Source organism: Cupressus sempervirens, chromosome 4 (genome assembly GCF_028749045.1).
Source record: "Cupressus sempervirens isolate cs-2001-9-10 chromosome 4, ASM2874904v1, whole genome shotgun sequence".
In the NCBI taxonomy this organism is placed as follows: Eukaryota; Viridiplantae; Streptophyta; class Pinopsida; order Cupressales; family Cupressaceae; genus Cupressus; species Cupressus sempervirens.
Window position 1 is genome coordinate 490,474,504 of NC_143121.1, and position 20,648 is coordinate 490,495,151.

Sequence of the window (20,648 nt, forward strand, 5' to 3'; positions counted from 1 at the left end):
GTTGTCCAAAATAGCGCGGGAACACAGAACAGCGTGGGAGCACAGAACAACGTGGGAGTCCAGAACAGCGCGGGAGCTCAGAACAACGCGGGTACACAAGTACATCAGAATCAAAGGCAAGTAACAATGGCTGGCCCTAAAGAAAAGTTACCCAAGTTTCACGGTGATGGTTTAGCAGACCCTATTAGACATTGTAAAACGTGTGAAACTATATGGACAGCAAATGGTGTGACGGATGAGGATGATTGGGTAAGACAATTTCCAGCGACCCTACGGGGTGTGGAGATAGATTGGTTTTCTGACACTAGTCCTCAAAAACTTAATACATGGGAGAATGTTAAAAAGAATTTATAGCAGAATTTAGATTACTCCGAGATGATAATGAAATAGTGGCAGAAATCTACAGCACCAAACAAGGAAAGAATGAGACAGTTCGAACATATGCCAGGTGAGTGAAAGAATTGATCGGAAAGATGGAGAGTCAACCAGCAGATGGGTTGAAAAAATGGTGGTTCGTGGAGGGGCTACGGCCAGCTCTTAAAAAGAAAATGAAGATTGTACCACCGGCATCATATGCCAATGCGTACACTCGTGCTATGGATTTGGAAAGTGAACAAAAGACAAGTAAGAAGAAAAAGCATAAGTCCTCTGATTCAGACAATTCATCCTCAGAAAGTAGTAGTAGTGATGAGGAATCGAACAAGAAGGTGAAGTCACTACAGAAAGACATGCTTCGGATGATGAAAGAATTCAAAAATTTGAAAAAGAATCCAAATACAGTAAAAGGAGAATTATGGTGCACAGATTGCAAGGAGGACGGCCATACGAAGGATTCATGCCCGAAGAAGCAGTTTTGTGACATCTGCCAGGTGGCGGGGCATTCCCTGAAGGAGTGCCCATTTAACTTGAAAACAAAAGGACACCAATAGGTGTTACTAACGCAAGAAGCGTCGAACAATAGCAATAACGCGGGCAATGATGCAACTTTAGGTGGATATCGAAATAGTAATAGACGCGGAAGGGGTGGAAACAATAACAATAACAATGGAGGCCGGAGTAGAATACAATATGATGCGAGTGGACGACCGATGATACAGTGCCGGGCATGTAATCCTTGGGGTCACTTCGCGAGGGATTGTACTACGAAGAAGACGCCGCAACTACTATGCAGATGGTGTGGTCCAGGGGACCATGAAGACTCAAAATATCCATAGCAAAGCGTAAAATTATTAAGTATTGAAACAAGTAATGAGAATGTGTTGGCAATCATGTGGGAGTAGGCGAGGAAGGCAAAATATCCGAATGCGGAAGAAGAGAAGGAGAGGTTACAAAAAGCTCGAACAGAGATAGAGAAGCAGATGAAAGCAGAGAAGTCACAAGTAAAAGACACTGCTGAAACTTTTAAAAGAAACTTGGCAGAACAAAACATGGTGAAACAGATAATGCAAACGGAAGTGCCAATTAAATTAAATGATCTTCTCACCATGCCACAGTTGCGTACAACTATTATAAATATGACATTGTCCTCGAGAGTGATGGAGGAAGCAAAGGATAGTAAGGAAACAACCACGGCAACAGCAATAGACTCGATGTTATTAGCACTTACGACAAGTAGACACCTAGCAGTGATGGAGATGGGCATTTTGGGTACGGTGCTAACGGATACAATAGTAGATGGAGGATCGGGCGTGAACTTACTGTCGAAAGATATCTGGAGAAAACTTGGACAACCAACACTATGGCTACCCACTTTTCAGTTACTAACAGCAGATCAACATGGGATAAAACCCTTGGGCACTCTGATGGTGTAGCCGGTAACAATTGGGACACAACCAGTTATACTGAATTTTGTAGTCATTCCACTAAAGAGAAGAGGGTACGACGCCATCCTGGGACAGGGGTGGCTGGTGCAAGCTAAGGTAAAGCATGATTGGAAAAGGAACACCCTGTCAATGGAGAAAGGAAGTAGGAGATTTATAATCGATTTGCATACACAGATGGTAGGAGAAGAAGCAGCATCCTCGGACTCTGAAGGCGAAGGTGAGAATGACGACAAAGGGAAAAGAAGGTTGGAACTAGATGAAGAAGGGGTGTTGAGATTAGGAGGGTCAACCGATGACAACTTAGATTTAGTAAACGGATTGCTACATTGGCAAATGGAAGACTATGAGGTCTTTCCGAGCTGCAACATTTTGAGTGTGGAGGAAGGAAAAGAAGGCCATGAGTTTTCGAAAGATTACAGTGAACTAAAGGAGGGAGAAGCGCAGGTGGATGAGACACCTGCCCATACGTTCAGTAAAGATAAGCCAATAAAGTATGAAGAGCCGACAGTGAAAACAATGAACTTGGGTGATGAGGAAAATTCGAAGAACATTCTTGTAGGAGATGATTGGAACCCAGTGTTGAAGGCAACAACATTTAGAATATTCATGGAGTATAAAGTTGTTTTTGCTTGGATGTATAAAGACCTAAAAGCAGTACCACCAGAGCTATGTGTCCGTCGGATATCATTAATCGAGGGTGTGGTACCTCTGCGGAAGCGGTCGTACCGAATGAATAAGAATTATGCAGCGTGGGCCATCGAAGAAACATAGAATAGGAGGAAGGCATGGCATGACAAACACTTAAAATTAAACAACTTTCAACCCGACCAGTTAGTACTAAAGTATAACAGATGGAATGGAATCAGAACTGGGAATTTCAAAATCAAATGGGTCAGACCATACAAGATATGGGAACTTGGATATAACGGAACAATTAAGTTATGAACACTCAATAGGAAGGAAGTAGCAACCAATGCAGTAAATGGTTCGAAATTGAAAGTCTACCATGAAAGAAATAACGCACCTCCATGGTTGAACAACTGAGAAAAGAACGACTGTAAATACTGTATATATGTAAATATTGTACATATGTAAGATAAGAGTTCAGCATAAATTTTGAGTGCCACTGCGAAGTAATAAAGTAAAGAAAAATGTGTAGTATAAAAACAAATGCTGTACGGGCCTTGAGGGATATATTGTGCAGGAGTTAAAAAGACCGTATGACATCTTGGGAATGGAAATCAAAAGATCGTACGGCTGAGGACGTTAGATATTATAGACCGTACGGCCAACAGAGAGCAGTGTACAGAACTACATTCATAAGTAGAAGGGAAGGCATCGTACGAAATAAAACAAGGAGAATATTTGACATCAAACAACAGATACTATGGACCATACGGCTTGATAAGTAGGAAGAGGCAATCCGTACGATGTTGAAGAAGAGCAATACAAGTGAAGGTCGGTTTAAAACACTGTACGGCCATATGGAAACAGACAAAAGCAACATATTGGGATTGTACGACATAAGCAAAAGGAGGAATACCATAGGTGAAGGAGGACCGTACGGTAGGAGAGTGCCCAGAATTGGCCATACGGCATGTAGCCGCACGTTGTGAAGAAACTATTAAACTTAGAAGCGGTACGGATCATTGGAAACAATAGGGAGGAGAGGGTATAGAGCCGTACGGTGGGAGGAGTTAAGTTGTTTCAAAGTAACAAGGAAACTGTACAGAGTAGAAAGGAAGGAGAAGAATTTTTGTGTCGAGGGATAACTGACCCAACGCAAGAAAGAGTAAGTGGAAGAGTTAAAAAAAAAAAAAAAAAAAAAAAAAACGACGATAGATTGAAATAGTTCGGAATGTGTAATGCATGATGCCAAAGAGAAGGGTAGACATAAGCAATTGTCGGAAGAAAATGACATAAATAGTGTGTTCCATGCAGTTTTGTGTGGGGTTTGGAGTGCTAATTTGGTCTTGGCGGCCCCTCGACCGCGCTGTGGGCATTGCCCCCTAGACCCTCAGTCGTTGCGAATTATCAGTTGTGGGAAGTATGACCAGTTGATGAGACCTGGAGCCGCGATGGTAGGCATGAGTTTCTGTGTGTTAGAGGTGGCACTCAGAGTAGGTGTTTGGGCATGAGGCGGTCTTGGTGGATGCATAGAGAGCTCGGGAGGAGCTAATCATCCAGTCGAAGACAGTACGACAACACTTGGCTCAGTGTACCCAAGAGTTGGAAACAGAGAAAGCAGCACGAGTGGCTATCAAGGTCAGCTAAGGAGATAGTATTGTGTTAGCAGAGGCTACAGATGCAATGTGGTTTGGAGACGAGTTTGGTGCAGGCATGAGACAAACGTGAAAGTGATGTGGTAGAAGCAGATTTATCTTGTTGTACTTAGTTAGTTAATGTATTTTGTTGTTAATAAAATTTTGTAATGAATTTTGTTGTATTGTCGTCTGGAGACGACCTTTCTTTTTGGGGGGGGGGGGATGATGTTGTTGGTAAAATGTATAATGTAGTCGACGGGTAGAGTAGTATCCGAACGGGCGCGTGGCGCTTGAGTCACCCCTTCGGAAAGGTATATATACACGTCCGAGATGGACTTTGGAATCATTGATGGATCATTGTAGTCATTATAATCGGATTGTAATCAGTAAGTGCATACATGAATAAAGTACTTGTCTGAATTGAATCGTGTTATACATGTGTTGAACTTCTTACCCTATGCGGTAAACAAGATCCTCTATTCACAATAATTAGCCTACAAGGATCACAACAATAGGTTCATCTCTCAAACTTCAAAGCTGGCGAAAATGGGGGACATTACATAGCAATTGGATACTGTGAATAGAGCAATCCACAAGGGATAGTATAACTTATATTCTGAATTCTATATTCAATGATTTTGCAATTGTTACATCTCCCATATGTACATGTTCGATCCAAAGAAGAGATACGATGAATAATGACCTCTTAACATGATAATAATAATAAGAATAATAATGAAGAGTCACCATTAATCATTGCAATAATCAAAATATTTTGATTATTGCAGTGATTATCATCTACGAAATGTTGGTTATGCATTGTTAGAAAAGATCGATTATGAGAATCAACTAAGTGCAGAAACACACAATAATGCAATGCAAGTGCGATTAATATGTGGATCGGGTAAGCATGGAAACACATGATAATGCAACATGATTATGGTATGAATCAATGCATCTATGATTACGTTATGATGCATTATATATGTAGAAATAATGCAATGTGATTATGATCAAGACAATTATGATATATGGTAATGATCTAATTCTATATGTAAGCTGTAACACCCGACTTAGAAACCCATGAGAAACTAACCTATAATGATACTAAGGTGTTAAATCTTATTTTTTATGCCTCCCTTATTTCAAAGTATGGAATATATATATATATATATCTTTTCAATCGGTTAATGCAAAGGTGCGACGTTTGCGTAGCCCCTATGTCGGCGATGATGTTTTGTTTGTTTTAGATTAAGGTAAAAATAGGTTTTGAAGGGACCCAAAAATATTTGACAAAAGCAAAAGATCAGTATTAAGAACCAACCAGGTTTTACAAGGACCTAAAACCCCTAGAGTAAAGCAAAAACACAAAAAACCAAGTTTTACAAGGACCTGAAACCGCAAGTGTTAACCAAACACCCCTAGGTTTTAGAAGGACCTAGAACCTAAATGTTTTAGATAGAAAGCTGGAAAAAATAAAAAAAAGAACCAACAACAACACCCGGATCAACAACCAACACACTAGCCACCACAACCAACACCTACACTAGTTCCTTGATGCTCTTCTCGACCTCCTTACCAGCTTCAGCAATAGCTTGGATAATATCAATCGTGGCAAAAACAAAAACCTTAGGAGTATCAACAATCTTTTTTCTCATACTTTGCCTTGTTCTCTTGCTAGGCCCTCCTGGACTCCTCACCACAACAATGTTTGGAGACATGATCTCCTCGTTGTTTTTCTTGCCTTGACTGGCCACTGCGGTGCACAAACTGCTAGTGACCTCCTCCATTCTCTTCCCACTTTCCTTAATAAGTTGACAGAGTTCCAACTCGTAATCCTTAAGTTTATCAGGTATGTTGTCGACGAGTTTCTCCAGGTGGGCTCTCATAACACGTTCATGGTCCAGCTCTTTCTAAATGACTCCAACCTTTTTCTTGAGCACCATGATTTCATTGTTTAGCCACGAATCCGCTTGTAGAGAGGCTTTCGCTTTAAGTTTGGTAGTATGAAGAAAGGAGAGTTTCGCATGGTGGGTCTCATCCTTTGTATCTTCTTCAGTTATAATTGCAGTGTCAATGGTAGTGTTATTGCCCTGGATGTTAATGTTAGCATCCTGCTTCTCCTTAAACTCCTCTTCCTTCTCCTTACTCAGGCTTTGCTCTTTCATAACAAGGACGTTACCCTCATTGTTTTTTTCTTTGTCAATGTCCATTTTTTCCTCGTTGGATTTAGTATTAGGAGGAGAAGAAAGAATTTGATCATTTCCCTCATCATGCCTTAAAGCTTCAGACCTAGCATTTGATTCAGTTTTTCTATCTTTGCTCTCCTCCATTGGTCCTTACCAGTAGACATGCCCTTACTTCCAGAGTAGCCTTCTAGGTTCGAGCTAAGGTTTCCCATTTCTGTCTTATTGTCCTCCTCGGAAGAATTCTCAGAATTTGTCACTTCCTCAATAATCTTCTTTTTAATCTCCCGCTTATGACCCTTTTCAGTGCTCTTACTAGCACTGGTGCCTTCCTCACTTTTAACCTTTTTCTTAGAGGGTTCATTACCAGACACTTTCCTTTTTTTCTCCAAAGTCAGAGAGGGTTTAACAACCTTATTATTACAATACTTTTCAATAAGAAGGATTAAGCCGCACAGGACAAGAATCCTTCTTCCTATGTGCTTGGAGGCTTTGTATTAGAGAGTACTTAAGGTAGAACGGGAAGGAAATTCTATCTTTATATCTAAGATGATTTAGGAACACAAAATGAAACTTGTGGACTTTCTTAGCTCTACCATCAAGGATAAAATACTCACCAATACACAAAAGAACATCCCTCTAGATAACCTTAATCTGGCTCAGATCAAAAAAATCGCCATTCTTCTCTAGCCTTTTCTCCTTCTCATAAGTTTTGGGGAATTTTTTGAATGCCGCATTTGAGATACTGGTTTCCTTACTGAATTTAAGACCATCCATTGGAAGACTCGTAACCTCAGCGATGAACTCCTCCAACGACCTCACAATTACCCCCTGCAACATTACCTTGTCTCCAATCCAATTTTTGAAGGACTTCAAACGGTTAAACATCTAGGTACTAACCTAGAAGGAGACTAGCTCTAAGTTTCGAAAATGGCATGCAAACCTCTCAAAAAGGCCACCTTGCTATCTACTTTAGTAGCCTATGGGAACCCTGTTGATAGGCTAATCTTGTTAGAAATAGTTTGTGCTTATGAAGGGAACATTACAAATTTATAGATTTTCCTAAGTTGTTTGTGTCCGAAAGATAGTGGGTCATTTATAAATTGAGTTATACACAATATTGGCCATTATAGTTAGTCATATGGGATTTGTTCGAAGTTTGCAAGATAATTTTTACACACAAGCAAATCAAGTTTTGATTGTTTCCAAGTGTTTTCAAAAGGTTGACAATATTGTCAAATGATGTCACAAACACAAGGTTAGAATTTCTTTGTGTAAACCCTATTAATTCTTTATAGTTTGTTGAAAGGCTCCTTGTCTTCTTTCTTGCATTTTGTGTTCTTTTTTTTAAAGCAATGTTGGCATTCCCCATTATGTCCATGTCTCATGTTTTGCAAAAAATAGTCATGCACACTATGCTCTCCATTGCATTCATTTCCTTTTGCTTTCCATGTCGAACTTAATATATTACAAAACAATCCTATGTTAACCAAGGAAAGAACATAATAATTGCCTTCTCAACCCTAAGTCCCCGTTTTTGGTAGATCTACGCAGTTGATGGAGTTAGCTCATCACAGCGACCCTCGTGAGCTGACAAGGTGTTTTGGGGTCCCAGCTTTAGATTTACTATTTTTAGTAGATCATTTTTTGGTAGTTGCTAATTTTGGCAGTGCAGTGGGTGGCTTTGGCAGTTGGTCGTCACCTGCGGTAAATTAAGTTAATAATTGCATGAACTCTTATTTATTATTAAGTTGCATTATTATAATAATGTTTATATTATTATAATAATGACATTAAATGATATTTCTAAAAAGTGTGTTGGAAAGTTTCTAGTGTTAAGTTCTTTTGGGAAACTTCCACAATTTCTAAAGTGGAGTTTTTTAGGAAACCTTGGGCCAGCAAAAGATTATAAATGACAGCTCATTTCATGGGGAAAAACACGCTTGATTATATATTTGATTTTGTGCCTTTGTGGCTTTTTCATGGGTTCTTAACTGTATGCCCTTGCTGATGTATAAGGGTTTTTTTTGCAATTTAGTTGCTGAGGTATAGCTAAGTTTGCCCAACTTCTCTACTGTTCATCACTGTATCTGATAAGTGTTTTCATTCCACTGCTGAAGCATAGTGGATTTGATATTTGTTAGATTCTCCTACTGTGTTCACTGTGGCTAAGGAGATGAACATCCTGGAGGTTAATTAGTTGTTGCTGTTTGGCAATTAAATAGGTATTGAGCTGGTTATTGTGATAGCTAGAAGTGTCATTCTAGAAATATGTTTGGTATTGGGGGGTTTTCAGTTTGGACATTACTGAGGTATTATAGGTGATTGGCGACATTGAAATACGGCTAGCAAGTGGCTAAGTAAATCTTCTGCAATCATGTAGGTAACCCATGAAGTGACATTGACATCAGACGTCATTTATAATTTTGCTGCTGTTGTAATTGGGATCTGAATTCACCATTCGGATATTGGGCGTGAAGTCTGGTTGCATTTGAAATTGGAGGTGGCAGCTGGCAAATATCGAAGCCACATGAATGCATTCTAGACGTCCTTGCTAATTGGAGGCAATTGCAAACATATCCAGCAAATAGGTTCTTGCAAAAATATTGTAATTTGATAATAATGCTCTAAAAAACTTGTCTTTTCATTTCAATAAGTTTAAATAATTCTGGAGCTGTTTTTATGGTCGTTGTGTTTTCCATTGTGCTAATATGCAATCTGAAGAATTCAAAGAGATACAGTTTAAATAAAATAAAACAGTGGAATTAGTTCATTGGCTGTCTAAGACTTGCAGAGGAAAAACCAAGGGTTTTTACAGTGGTATCAGAGTGGTTTCCTGCCAGTCTACAAGAAGTGGGCTTAGTTATTATCGGTGCTGACTTTGAAAATTTTTAGATTGATTTTGTGATTTGGTTATCGACATTATGGATGGTGACAGAAGATTCATTCCAGGTAGATATTATACGCATAGGGGGCGCACTTCTTTGCCTAGGGATCTAATGGTAGTTGGGGTAAGTGTGTGCGATGATATATCTACATCTACTTTTGTGATAAATGAGCCATCTAGTGAGGCACTTAGCAGTAGTACCTTAGATGTTCAAGTGTGGGCTATTGATAGTACGCATGTTATTGATTTTGAGGTTGACAATGGTCACTCACTTAAGTGGAGTTGGGCTCAATTTACACCATCTGTAGATACAATTTAGTTTCCTATAGTGGCAGTTGGTGGTGTTTCTATATTTTCCGTTTTTGATGAGGATGTGGGTACAATGGAGGTGAGTGCGTTTGTGAAGAGCAACAAACCACATACTGCACCTAGTTCTCTTGTGGCTTCATCTTTTATAGGGGTTACTAGAGATGATCAGGATTCTAGTGAGGTTTGTAGTGAGGTATATTTTATGGGGAGTCCGTACTACTTCAGATTTGTACAGGATTCGTATGTTGTGGAGAGATTGTTTATACTTAAGTCCGATGATTGGTGAAATGATTGGGTTAGTGCAGAGGACAAACTAGGACCTTCTATGGATCCGACTATAGGTGACACATAGGCACAAGTGTTCGGTGTTATATTGCAGGCCATGTTATTAGTTTTGTTGATGGTATTGGCATTCTGTTGGTTCAGTGAGGACAGGGACATCACTTGCTTCTTATGGGATCCTGGTGGAGGTTTTTGTATGATGCCGGATTGCTTGAGGACAAGCAATCTTGGGGAGGGAGGACTGTAATGTCCTCGTTTTTGGCAGGTCTATGCAGTTGATGGAGTTGGCTCATCCTAGCGACCCTCATGAGCTGACAGGGTGTTTTGGGGGTCCCAGCTATAAATTTACTATTTGTAGTAGGTCTATTTTTGGCTGTTGCTAATTTTGGCAGTGTAGTGGGTGGCTTTGGCAGTTGGTCGTCACCTACGGTAATTTAAGTTAATAATTGCATAAGCTCTTATTTATTATTAAGTTGAAATATTATAATAATGTTTATATTATTATAATAATGACATTAAGTGATATTTCTAAAAAGTGTGTTGGAAAGTTTCTAATGTTGAGTTCTTTTAGGAAACTTCCACAATTTCTGAAGTGGAGTTTTTTAGGAAACTTTGGGCCAACGAAAGATTATAAATGAGAGCTCATTTCATGGGGAAAAGCACGCTTGATTATATATTTGATTTTGTGCCTTTGCAACGTTTTCTTGGGTTCTTAATTGTATGTCTTTGCTGATGTATAAAGGTGGAAAATCTTTTTTGCAATTTAATTGTTGAGGTATATCTAAGTTTGCCCAACTTCTCTACTATTTATCACTGTATTTGAGAAGTGTTTTCATTCCACTGTTGAAATATAGTGGATTTGATATTTGTTGGATTCTCCTACTGTGTTCACTATGGCTAAGGAGATGAACATCCTGGAGGTTAATTAATTGTTGCTGTTTGGCAATTAAGGAGGGATCGAGTTGGTTATTGTGATAGCCGGAAGTGTCATTTTGGAAATACGTGTGGTATTGGGGGGTTTCAGTTTGGACATTACTGAAGTATTGCAGGTGATTGGCGACATTGAAATACGGCTAGCAAGTGGCCAAGTAAATCTTTTGCAATCACTTGGGTAACCTGTGAAGTGACATTGACATCAGATGTCCTTCATAATTTTGCTGCTGTTGTAATTGGGATCTGAATTCAGCATTTGGATATTGGGTGTGAAGTCTGGTTGCATTTGAAATTGGAGGTGGCAGCCGCCAAATATTGAAGCCACGTGAATGCATTCTAGACGTTCTTGCTAATTGGAGGCAATTGCAAACATATTCAGCAAATAGGTTCTTGTAAAATATTGTAATTTGATAATAAGTTTGCTCTTAAAAACTTGTCTTTCCATTTCAATAAATTTAAATAATTCTGGAGTTGTTTTTATGGTCATTGTGTTCTCCATTGTGCTAATATGCAATCTGAAGAATTCAAAGAGATATAGTTTACATAAAGTAAAACAGTGGAATTAGTTCATTGGCTGTCTAAGATTTGGAGAGGAAAAACCAAGGGTTTTTACAAAATAGTCATGCACACTATGCTCTCCATTGCATTCATTTCCTTCTTCTTTCCATGTCGAACTTAATATATCAGAAAAGAATCCTATATTAACCAAGGAAAGAACATTATAGTTGCCTTCTCAACCCTAACCCATGTATTGTTTTGTGTATCAACCAAAAAGTGCCAATTGGCTATGGTCTTTAGGCAGCAAAAATACATTTTAAAACAATATTGAATTGTAGTGCCTCCATTATGTTGAGTGCCATCACCAACTTAGGCAAATTTATTGCACTGGCACAAAGGGGTCTTACTCTTTAAAATTCACTACATGGCTCGTACTAATGTCCTAAGCAACATTGCCTGATTTCCAATCCTCTTGCCCCATTTTGATGGACTTATGTGCATTTCATTTAGCTTATAAATTTCCACATTGGCATTCCCATATGAGATCAAAGCCTCGTTTTTGAAGATCTCATTACTCACCTTTTTCCTCCATGTAGATACTTCTCAATAATGCATTGACTCTTTTTTAATTGCGTTTGTGTGTCACTACCATCTTAGAATGAACTTAACGCATTAGTGCAAAGCATTTAGCTTGCGTACTTAAGCTTCCATTTGGTATTAGGGTACTTATTGAGACATCACCTTACAATTATGCTGCTATATTTGTTTCTTCGACATGCATCAGAATTTAATAAAAAAATATTCATTTTTGATGCAGGAATGGTGTGAAAAGCAGATGGAGTTCAATCTGATTCATGGAAGGCCTGAAAAGACAACAGCTATGAAAGCAGGTACTGCACGGCACACAGAGCTTGAAGCTGAGGTGGGATGAAATATCCTTTCCATATTTATATGTTATTCTTACCATAGTCAATTTGTCTTTTAGTTTATTTCTACCGTGAAGCATATTTGTTAGAGCGTGATGAAATGAAAATAATTCCATGCATATTTTTTTTGTAAATAGTTTGTATCTCCAATGTCATAGTTAGCATGAAGCACTATCATGAAAAAAAAGCAGCTTATAAGACTTAAAATCTGGTTTATATTTGCAACAAATAAGTGATGGGTATTTTTAGTGGTCAAGCTTTGTTGCGAGCTTGTCATCTTGGCTTTGTATCTGCAAGGATAGGTCACCCATTGTAGCAATTGTTTTAGTACATTTAATTTGGTGTTGGCTCTTTGTTTCCCAGGTATAATTGCATTACATGTCTTTTTTTCTTTTGAATAAGTGGCCACTATTCTACTGAGGTTGTTTCCTGTGAAACATTTTTATTGTTACGTATTCATGCTAAAAAGTTTCTTATCTATTGAAATATCACAAATTTTTTGATAAATGCTTAAAAAAGGGTACATGTAACTGGCCTGAATGATATATCAACATGCAGTTTAAGGTCAGTAAATCAAAAATCAAAGCACCAAAAATTTAAAAATCAAATGACAGAATACTATATATCCTCACATGTTCCCCATCAAGCACCCCACCACTTGCATTGAAACCCCATCTGTACATTTCATTAAACAATACGTCCGCTACACTTTGCTAAACACATCTTGATGTCAAATTAGAACAACAAGAATTCAAGATCAGAATTAAAAAATATATACTTTTTTAGAGATCCAGTTTCTGTTGAGACAAGCATAGGCATTGTAAATACACTTAAGTCTTCTAGGATGCCATGGTGATGATTGAATATTAGATTTTCTACTTTTGTGCAAAGATCTTGATGGTAAGCCTTAACCTCTTTAACCTCATGATATGTTGTCAGAGTCTCCTTCCATGCTAGGTACAGGCCCATCATAGATGGGATCTCTCTAGCTTTCAAGTTTTCGAAGCATCACTTCACCTTACCAAACACCATCTGACAGTTGAACACCAGTGACAGGAAGAGGTGGAGCAGCTATATTGTTCTGTGTTCTAGCTTGAAACATTGTAAAAGTTATGACTAGGCTTGAATGGCTATGATTTAGCAAGATGACATCTTAAGGCACATGAAATTCTGCTAAGTTGGTCTTAAAGCGTAAATGTTGTTTCAAAATAGTGTACTATTGGTTGTTTTACAAGTCAACTTTGAAGATTGAATGTTATTTGATAATATTTTGTTATTGTTAGTTTTGCCAGTGGGCGTGGTTGTTCTTTGGCAATAGTTTATTGTTTACTTTGAAGCTTGACTGACAATTTATATTCGGTGGTTGCAAATTTTTTGCCAGCCATCCTCAAGCATGACTGTCACTTAACAGAAGGCTAATGTTGAAAGGACCATCTATCATTTCTGCATGGTTGACTTAAGCTTAACTCTACCTTGGTTAGGAAACAACTTTGGATAATGGGGTTGGTTTGAATGTTATGATCAATTGGCATGTTATTTGGGTTGTCATCTTCAGTTATTGAAGGTAGTCGATTGTTGCCATTTTTAACTGGTTGTTGGGTTGGGATAGATAACAAAGGTGGTTGTGTTATGGTTTCTGTCATAACATGGATAGTAATGTGATGTGAGACTCAACTATGGATAGTCAATTATGATTCTATAGTTGTTAATGTTGGTTTGGCTTTGGCAAATGTTATTACAAAGTAATTGGAAAAACACTTACTTATTATTAATAGTGATCAATAGATCAATATATACAAAAGGATAAATGATGTTTCCTTAGGAAATGATCATAAAGAATAGAAACATTCTATTCTGGTTAACAGTAACTAACAACTAACTAAATATTAGAAACATTCTAATATTTACAATAGATTACAAATAAAAAACCATTAAATAATAATAGACAATAATAGAAGCTATCTATTGTTAAATTTCTGATTAGATTTATAATAATTTCTTACTTATGTACATATTCTTGTAATATTCTCTTTATATTATATAAATAAATGTTGAAGCAATTAATTTATTTCTGCTGGCACCTTTTAACATAGAAGTCTTTATTATATTTATGTGTTCAATATCCTTAAGGAAGCTGACAAGAACTCAGGTTAATAGAAAGGGGAGGGCAAGTACAAAAGGACGTGACCCCCACGAATGTCCTTTCATGCAATTGGCACATTAAACATGACAATGTTTAGCGGTCAAAACAAGGTCTAGTCAATGCATTGACCCACGGTTCCATAACACTTCCTGTACATCATAGCATGAACGACATATGTTATAAAAACATTAACATTCTGTCTTAGCAAGGGAGGATAACCATAAGAACAAATATTATATCAATATAATATCACAAATAATAATTATAAGGATATCTCAAATTTCTATTATTTGGTATTACATTTGATACCAAAGTATTGGTCTTCCAGAATATCAACCCACGATATTCACCAAGTACTCAAATAAGATTTGATATCAAGATTATTGGTCTCCCAGAATATCGATATTTGATATTCACCAAGTACTGAAAAAGGTTTTGACATCATATCTGATATCAAGAGTATTGGTCTTCCAAAATATCAATGATATTCACCAAGTACTCGAAAAGGTTTCGATATCACATCTGATATCAAGAGTATTGGTCTCCCAAAATATCAATGATATTCACCAAGTACTCAAAAGGTTTTGATATCACATCTGATATCATGAGTATTGGTCTCCTAGAATGTTGAGATACAAGACATTCACCATATGCTCAATTTGTTTGATCTCATAATACAAGTCATTGTAAGATTGTCACCATACAGAACCTTCTACAAATACAAGTGCCATCATTTGGAAGTCGTCGCTTCCTCATGATATACATAGGGGGTAGGCCGATTATAGTCACACATAAGGACTTTTTCAACTCCCTCTGAATATCATTCATCAAAGTTCCTCATTTAACTCCCTGTTCGTGCAATAACATTAAGAAAAGGAAGGTCAAGGAAAATAAATTAGATAGTACAATAATTTGATATTCTGAGACTCCATCTTAGAAATTTTAACAAGCTAAGTTTACTTTGAAAGCATATCATATTTATTTTACACTTTAATGAATATCATAGAGAACTCCCTCTTAATCCAATATTCCACATATATTATGGATATTTTGAAGTTATTTTAGAATGGACATTTCTCTAGATCCACATCAGAATTACTAACTTTGGCAAAGGTTGCTTGATGTTTCTATCAATTATGGCATTGGAATGATGAGTGACCATAGTTGTCACATCTAAAACATTGCATTTTAGAGTAATCTACATGTCTTCTTTTCCTTTTGAATTTAGGTTTCTTTTTTTATCGACTTGAGTTGTGAGAGCTTTAACATCACCTCCAGTAGAAGTATCATCTTGAGATATTAACATGCTCCTCTTGTATGCAGTCAACCTTTAATCGAGCAAGTTCAAGAAGCTTGGATCAAGCCAAAGTAACAAGAATCGGAATCGGCAAGGCCGAATCGAATCGTGAATCGGCAATGAATCGGCAATGAATCGGCGATGAATCGGCAAATTTGAAAAAACCCTTTAAATTTAAAGATTTTAACAATTTAAAACTTATTTCATGCACCCTTTATTGAACATAACTTAAACACACTATAACATCATCAAATAGAAGTTAAAACTTAACATACATAAACATGAAACATAAAATCCATCACATATGTAACTATGTTATCTAAAATGTAAATTGTAGGCTAGCTGAAGTAAATAGAAATCAAATGATCACAAAGATTTAAATCATAGAATGTATGTAAGATGATCCATAAGACATCAAATCATAAATGTATGTAAGAATCTAAGATGAAGATCCATGAAAGTTTGAAACATATGTCTATCAATGATTCAGTATCAATATCTGTAAACAAAATATAAAAACAAGGCTCCAACTCAAGCCTCAGACTCATAGTCATTATCATCATCCTCAACATCATCCTGAAGCTCGGCTGCAGCCTCAGCCTCAGCCTCTGAGTATCCAGTCTGCCTAGTAGCAAGGCGTCTAATGTAGGTCCTAGAGGATTGCCGAGCCATATCTCCCGCATGTAAGATGGGCTCATGAACGTCGCTAGGGCTTGTGCCTGTGCGTGCACGTGTGCGTCTACCAATGCCTGAAGAACGTGCTCTAGTTGCCTCAGCCTCTATATCCACCTGGTCAACCCACACACGGTCTTCCTCAGTGAAGACTGGATCCACAACCTTTGTGAGCCACTCTGATTCTGGATCAATCTCCTCCAGAATGATCGGAGAGGAGTCAGTGCCCAAAATTTGTCTGATCCTAAGACGGAGGTTGTAATGAACAAATTCAATATCATTCAACTTCTGCACTGTCAACCTGTTTCTCCTCTTCGAATGGATGTGCTCGAACATGGACCAACTGCGCTCACATCCAGAAGCGCTGCTTGGCTGACTCAGAATACGAATGGCAATTTTTTGAAGTTTTGGGGTTGTGGCCCCAAACATTTGCCACCATCTATCTGCAATAAGGGAAAAATTGAAAATAGAAACAATTAGTCTCATTTACAAATTACAAGTTAACTCTAAAATTACATAATCAACTTTAAGATTTGAATCTAGATTCATGAACATTGAATATATTATTTAATTTTTACCTGGCTGTAGTGTTGTCTGAGCATTTATGGCCATCCTGCCAGAGAAAAGTGGCCCCTCTTTATTGTTGAACTGGTCTAGCTCAACAATCGCAGCAGCGCTATCTTCATCGCTACTCAACCTCTGAATCACTGTGTATAAGCCAGTGAGAACCTCCGCATCCGCCTTGAACTCAGGACGGAAACGATATGCTGGATTTAGAAAGTAAGCTGCTGCATGGATGGGTCGATGGAGCTGATTCTGCCATCTCCTATCGATGATGTCCCAAATAGGGCCATACCTTTCCTGCACTCCTGCATATTGGGCTCTGATGGCCTCCTTGGCCTTATCCATGCCCTCATAAATGTAGCCCATAGAGGGCTTCTCCCCATCAGCAGTTCGTAGCAAAGCTACAAGGGGCTCAGTGACCTACATATAAAGTAAAACAAAAAACTTGAGTCAAAACTTAAATATAAAATAATATAACTTAAAGTAAAAGTAAAATAATAAATGTTAAATTGCAATAAATTTACCTGCAGGATTTCTCTAGCGGGTTTCCAAAAACCATCCTCATCAAATATGCAATCCGCCACATCTATCCCTACAGTGGTCGTAGCATAGGAAGAGGAAATCCACTCCCGCCCAACAAACATGCTCCTCAATTCATCCCTTGATGTCAACAAGGACTGCAAGGTGATGAAATTCGAGGCAAACCTCGTGATACCTGGGCGAGCTAACTCTTTGCCTTCTGTGTACTTCCTCATTGTGCTAAGGACAAATGAATGATTATAAATGATTTTGCATATGTTTTTTGCCCTTTCCACACATGACTTGACAAACTCAAGTTTGCCAATTTCCTCCAACATGAGGTGAATGCAATGTGCCGCACAAGGGGACCAAAATATGGTGGGGTGCCTCTCCATCAAAAGTTTACCTATAACAATTTTAAGTCAATTAGAAATTCAAATTTCAAAATTCAAATAAATTTATTTTCAAAACTTGAAAAGTTAAAAGTTTACCTGCAGCAACATAACTTGCTGCATTATCCGTCACCACCTGGATCACATTTTGTTCTCCCACCTCTGCTATGACTTCCTCAATAGCCTCACATAAGTATGTGGCATTTTTTACATGTGCGGAAGCATCAATGGATTTGATGAACATGGTATATCCTACAAGTAACAAAACAACGAATTAGAATATTAAAATTAAATGGATCATCAACAAATTAGCATTCAACAAATCAAAATTTACAATTATGTATGTAGGAAAGCAGAATGATCAATTACCTCCACAGGATACAAGAAAATTGAGGAGTGTTCTATTCCTCCTATCTGTCCAACCATCAGTCATGATGGTGCAACCCTTTGCAATGCACTCCTTTCGGTTCTCCTCGAGCTCAGCCCTCATGTCCTCTACCATCTCATCCAAGAGGTATCCGCTCAACTCAGCCTCAGTTGGGGCTTTAAACCCCGGACCACAAATAGCAACTGCGTCTATCATGTTCTGCCAATAAGGAGCCCTGTCACAAATAAAAATTTAGATGTCAAAGACTCAAATTATAAAACAAGTAAATATAATTCAAGTTTTACTTTTACTTTTAATTTTAACTTTAAAGAAAACAAAGAAAAAAGAATCAATTACCTGGCTGCAATAAATGGAATGTTGCAAAAGTACCAAAATTTGCATATCTCCTTTCTGGTAGCATCATGAATTTCCTTGTTCAAATCCATGCCCTCAAGCGTGGGTTGGGAACCAGGAGTAGTGCGGGGCACAAAGTAACTATCCATTCTGTTTTTTCGCACTTTAGGCTGCAATAGGTTGGTGTGGGACTCTGTCTCAGTATGTGACCGACTAGCACTAGCATGAGCAGAAGAACTAGGATAAAAAGGAGGTCTAGAAGAACCCTCTCCAACACAACCTATAGATGCAGAAGCTGATGCAGATGCAGATGTGGATGCGGCTGCAGATGCGGATGCGGGAACATGGGAGCCAATACCCTTAACCCTTCAAGTTGCATTTTCCTATTGGCTTTGTCTTTTTCAATTTTTTCTAATGCCATTAAGCAAGTGCATTTTGCCTCAGGAGTTTGGTGAGTGCAAATTGTAACATTGTGTCCAGGTATAGCAGCAATGTGGTATTTCAATCTATAAGTACCCCCAGAAGTTATTTTTTCTTTACAAAAAATACATTTTGTTTGATATTTGGTTCTTCCAGGAAACTCTTCGTTATATTTCCAACATTCATCTTTTCTACCCATTGCGAATTTGCAAAAAATGAAAGCAAAGGCTGCTGCAATAAAAATTTATATGTAAAATATCAAAGTTTGAAGTTAATAAAAGCTACAAAACAACAAACCCTAGTTTGCAACTTAGTAAAAATAAAGAACATTCAAGATCTAAACTAAAAATCTTAAAAACTATAAAAATTTAACAAAAAATGCATAATACACTAACATGCAAAAAAAAAAAGAGCACTTACCTCTTGCAAATGAGTTGAGGAGTGTTGAGATTGGCTCCCTAATGCTCCCAATGCAATTGATGGCCTCCCCAAATGGATTGCTGATCTCTTTTATGCTCTTTCTTCTTGCCAGTTAGAAACCTATGGCTTTTCTTTTCTCTTCTTCTCTCTCACTTTTCCTCTCTTGTACTCATGTTAAACAAATAGAAGGCCCTTTAGGGTTATAACAAAGAGAATAGGTCAAAAACAAAGTAAAAAAAACAAGCAATTTTTTTAAATTTTACAACTCTATACTTTATTGGCCGCGGGCGATTCATGCCGATTTTTCTAGGCGATTCATGCGATTTTTTGGATGAATCGCTTGAATCGGCGATTCAGGCGATTCACTTGAAGAAATCGGCAATGGCGATTTCCGACTCCAAAAAAATCGCCATTGCTGAATCTAATCACTGAATCGCCGATTCAGGCGATTTTATGGCGATTCTCGTTACTCTGGATCAAGCACATACCACTTGTCTAAAGGTTTTCCATGATGGTGGCAGTCCCTTTAGAGCTATCATGGATAATTATTTCTCATCACAGATGTGACCAATTTTAGAGAGCTGGTTCCTTGGTTATGTTATCCTTATGAAGTATGAAGCAATGAATTCTTCTTCGTTCATTTTAATGTTGGAGAGATTGTCTTTCAGAGTTAGAATTCTGGTGGTATTGTTTATCTCAAACATTTCTTCAAGTGCTTTAACCATTTCTTGTGTTGTATCTAATTCCGAAGTAATGGGAAGTAGATGATCCTCAACACCGTGCACAATTAATTTCATGGCTCTAGTCTTATCTTTTTCCCATTTTTTCAATTCTTCACTCTCCTTTGGTGGTTGGTCATATTTTTCAAGGAATTGTTTTAGGTCATGCTCTTTTAAGGTTAACTTCATTTGTACTTTCCACCGTGTATAATTTGAGTCACCGTCAGGTCTTTCCTAAACCTTTATACAGCTTACCATTTTGATAGATAGGGAAATTGAAAAGATTTTTAGTGTACTGAATAAAAGAATTCTAATCGGGATCGTCTCTTAGACCTGCTCTGATACCATGTTAAATTTTTGATTAGATTTATAATAACTTATTATGTAAATATTCTTGTAATATATATACTCTTTATACTACATAAATAAATCTTGAAGCAATTAATTTATTTCTGCCAACACCTTTTAACATAGAAGTCTTTATTATATTTATATGTTCAATATCCTTAAGGAAGTCGGGAAGAACTCAGATTTATATAAATGGGAGGGCAAGTGCAAAAGCACGTTACCCCTACGAATGTACTTTCATCCAATTGACACATTAAACAAGGCAAGGTTTAGCAGTGAAAAGAAGGTCTAGTTAATGCACTGACCCACAGTTCCATAACACTTC

The 20,648-nt window shown here is 37.7% G+C and overlaps 2 protein-coding genes across 2 annotated transcripts in view; one reads left to right on the plus strand and one right to left on the minus strand.

Moving 5' to 3' along the window:
* LOC149562087 (exonuclease V-like protein) overlaps positions 1 to 20,648 on the plus strand; it is a 173,485-nt gene that overhangs the window by 22,069 nt on the left and 130,768 nt on the right. Inside the window, exon 2 of the mRNA XM_089825625.1 lies at positions 12,000 to 12,104. Within this exon, the coding sequence (XP_089681751.1) occupies positions 12,000 to 12,104 (105 nt within the window). The remainder of the gene's footprint in view (positions 1 to 11,999; positions 12,105 to 20,648) is intronic.
* LOC149562088 (uncharacterized) lies at positions 15,958 to 18,278 on the minus strand. The gene is made up of 5 exons (XM_089824170.1): positions 18,065 to 18,278; positions 17,795 to 17,947; positions 17,309 to 17,709; positions 16,799 to 17,204; positions 15,958 to 16,663 (listed from the first exon to the last, which is right to left on the minus strand). The coding sequence occupies exons 1-5, from the start codon at positions 18,276 to 18,278 to the stop codon at positions 16,080 to 16,082; spliced, it is 1,758 nt and encodes a 585-aa protein (XP_089680296.1). The 3' UTR covers positions 15,958 to 16,079.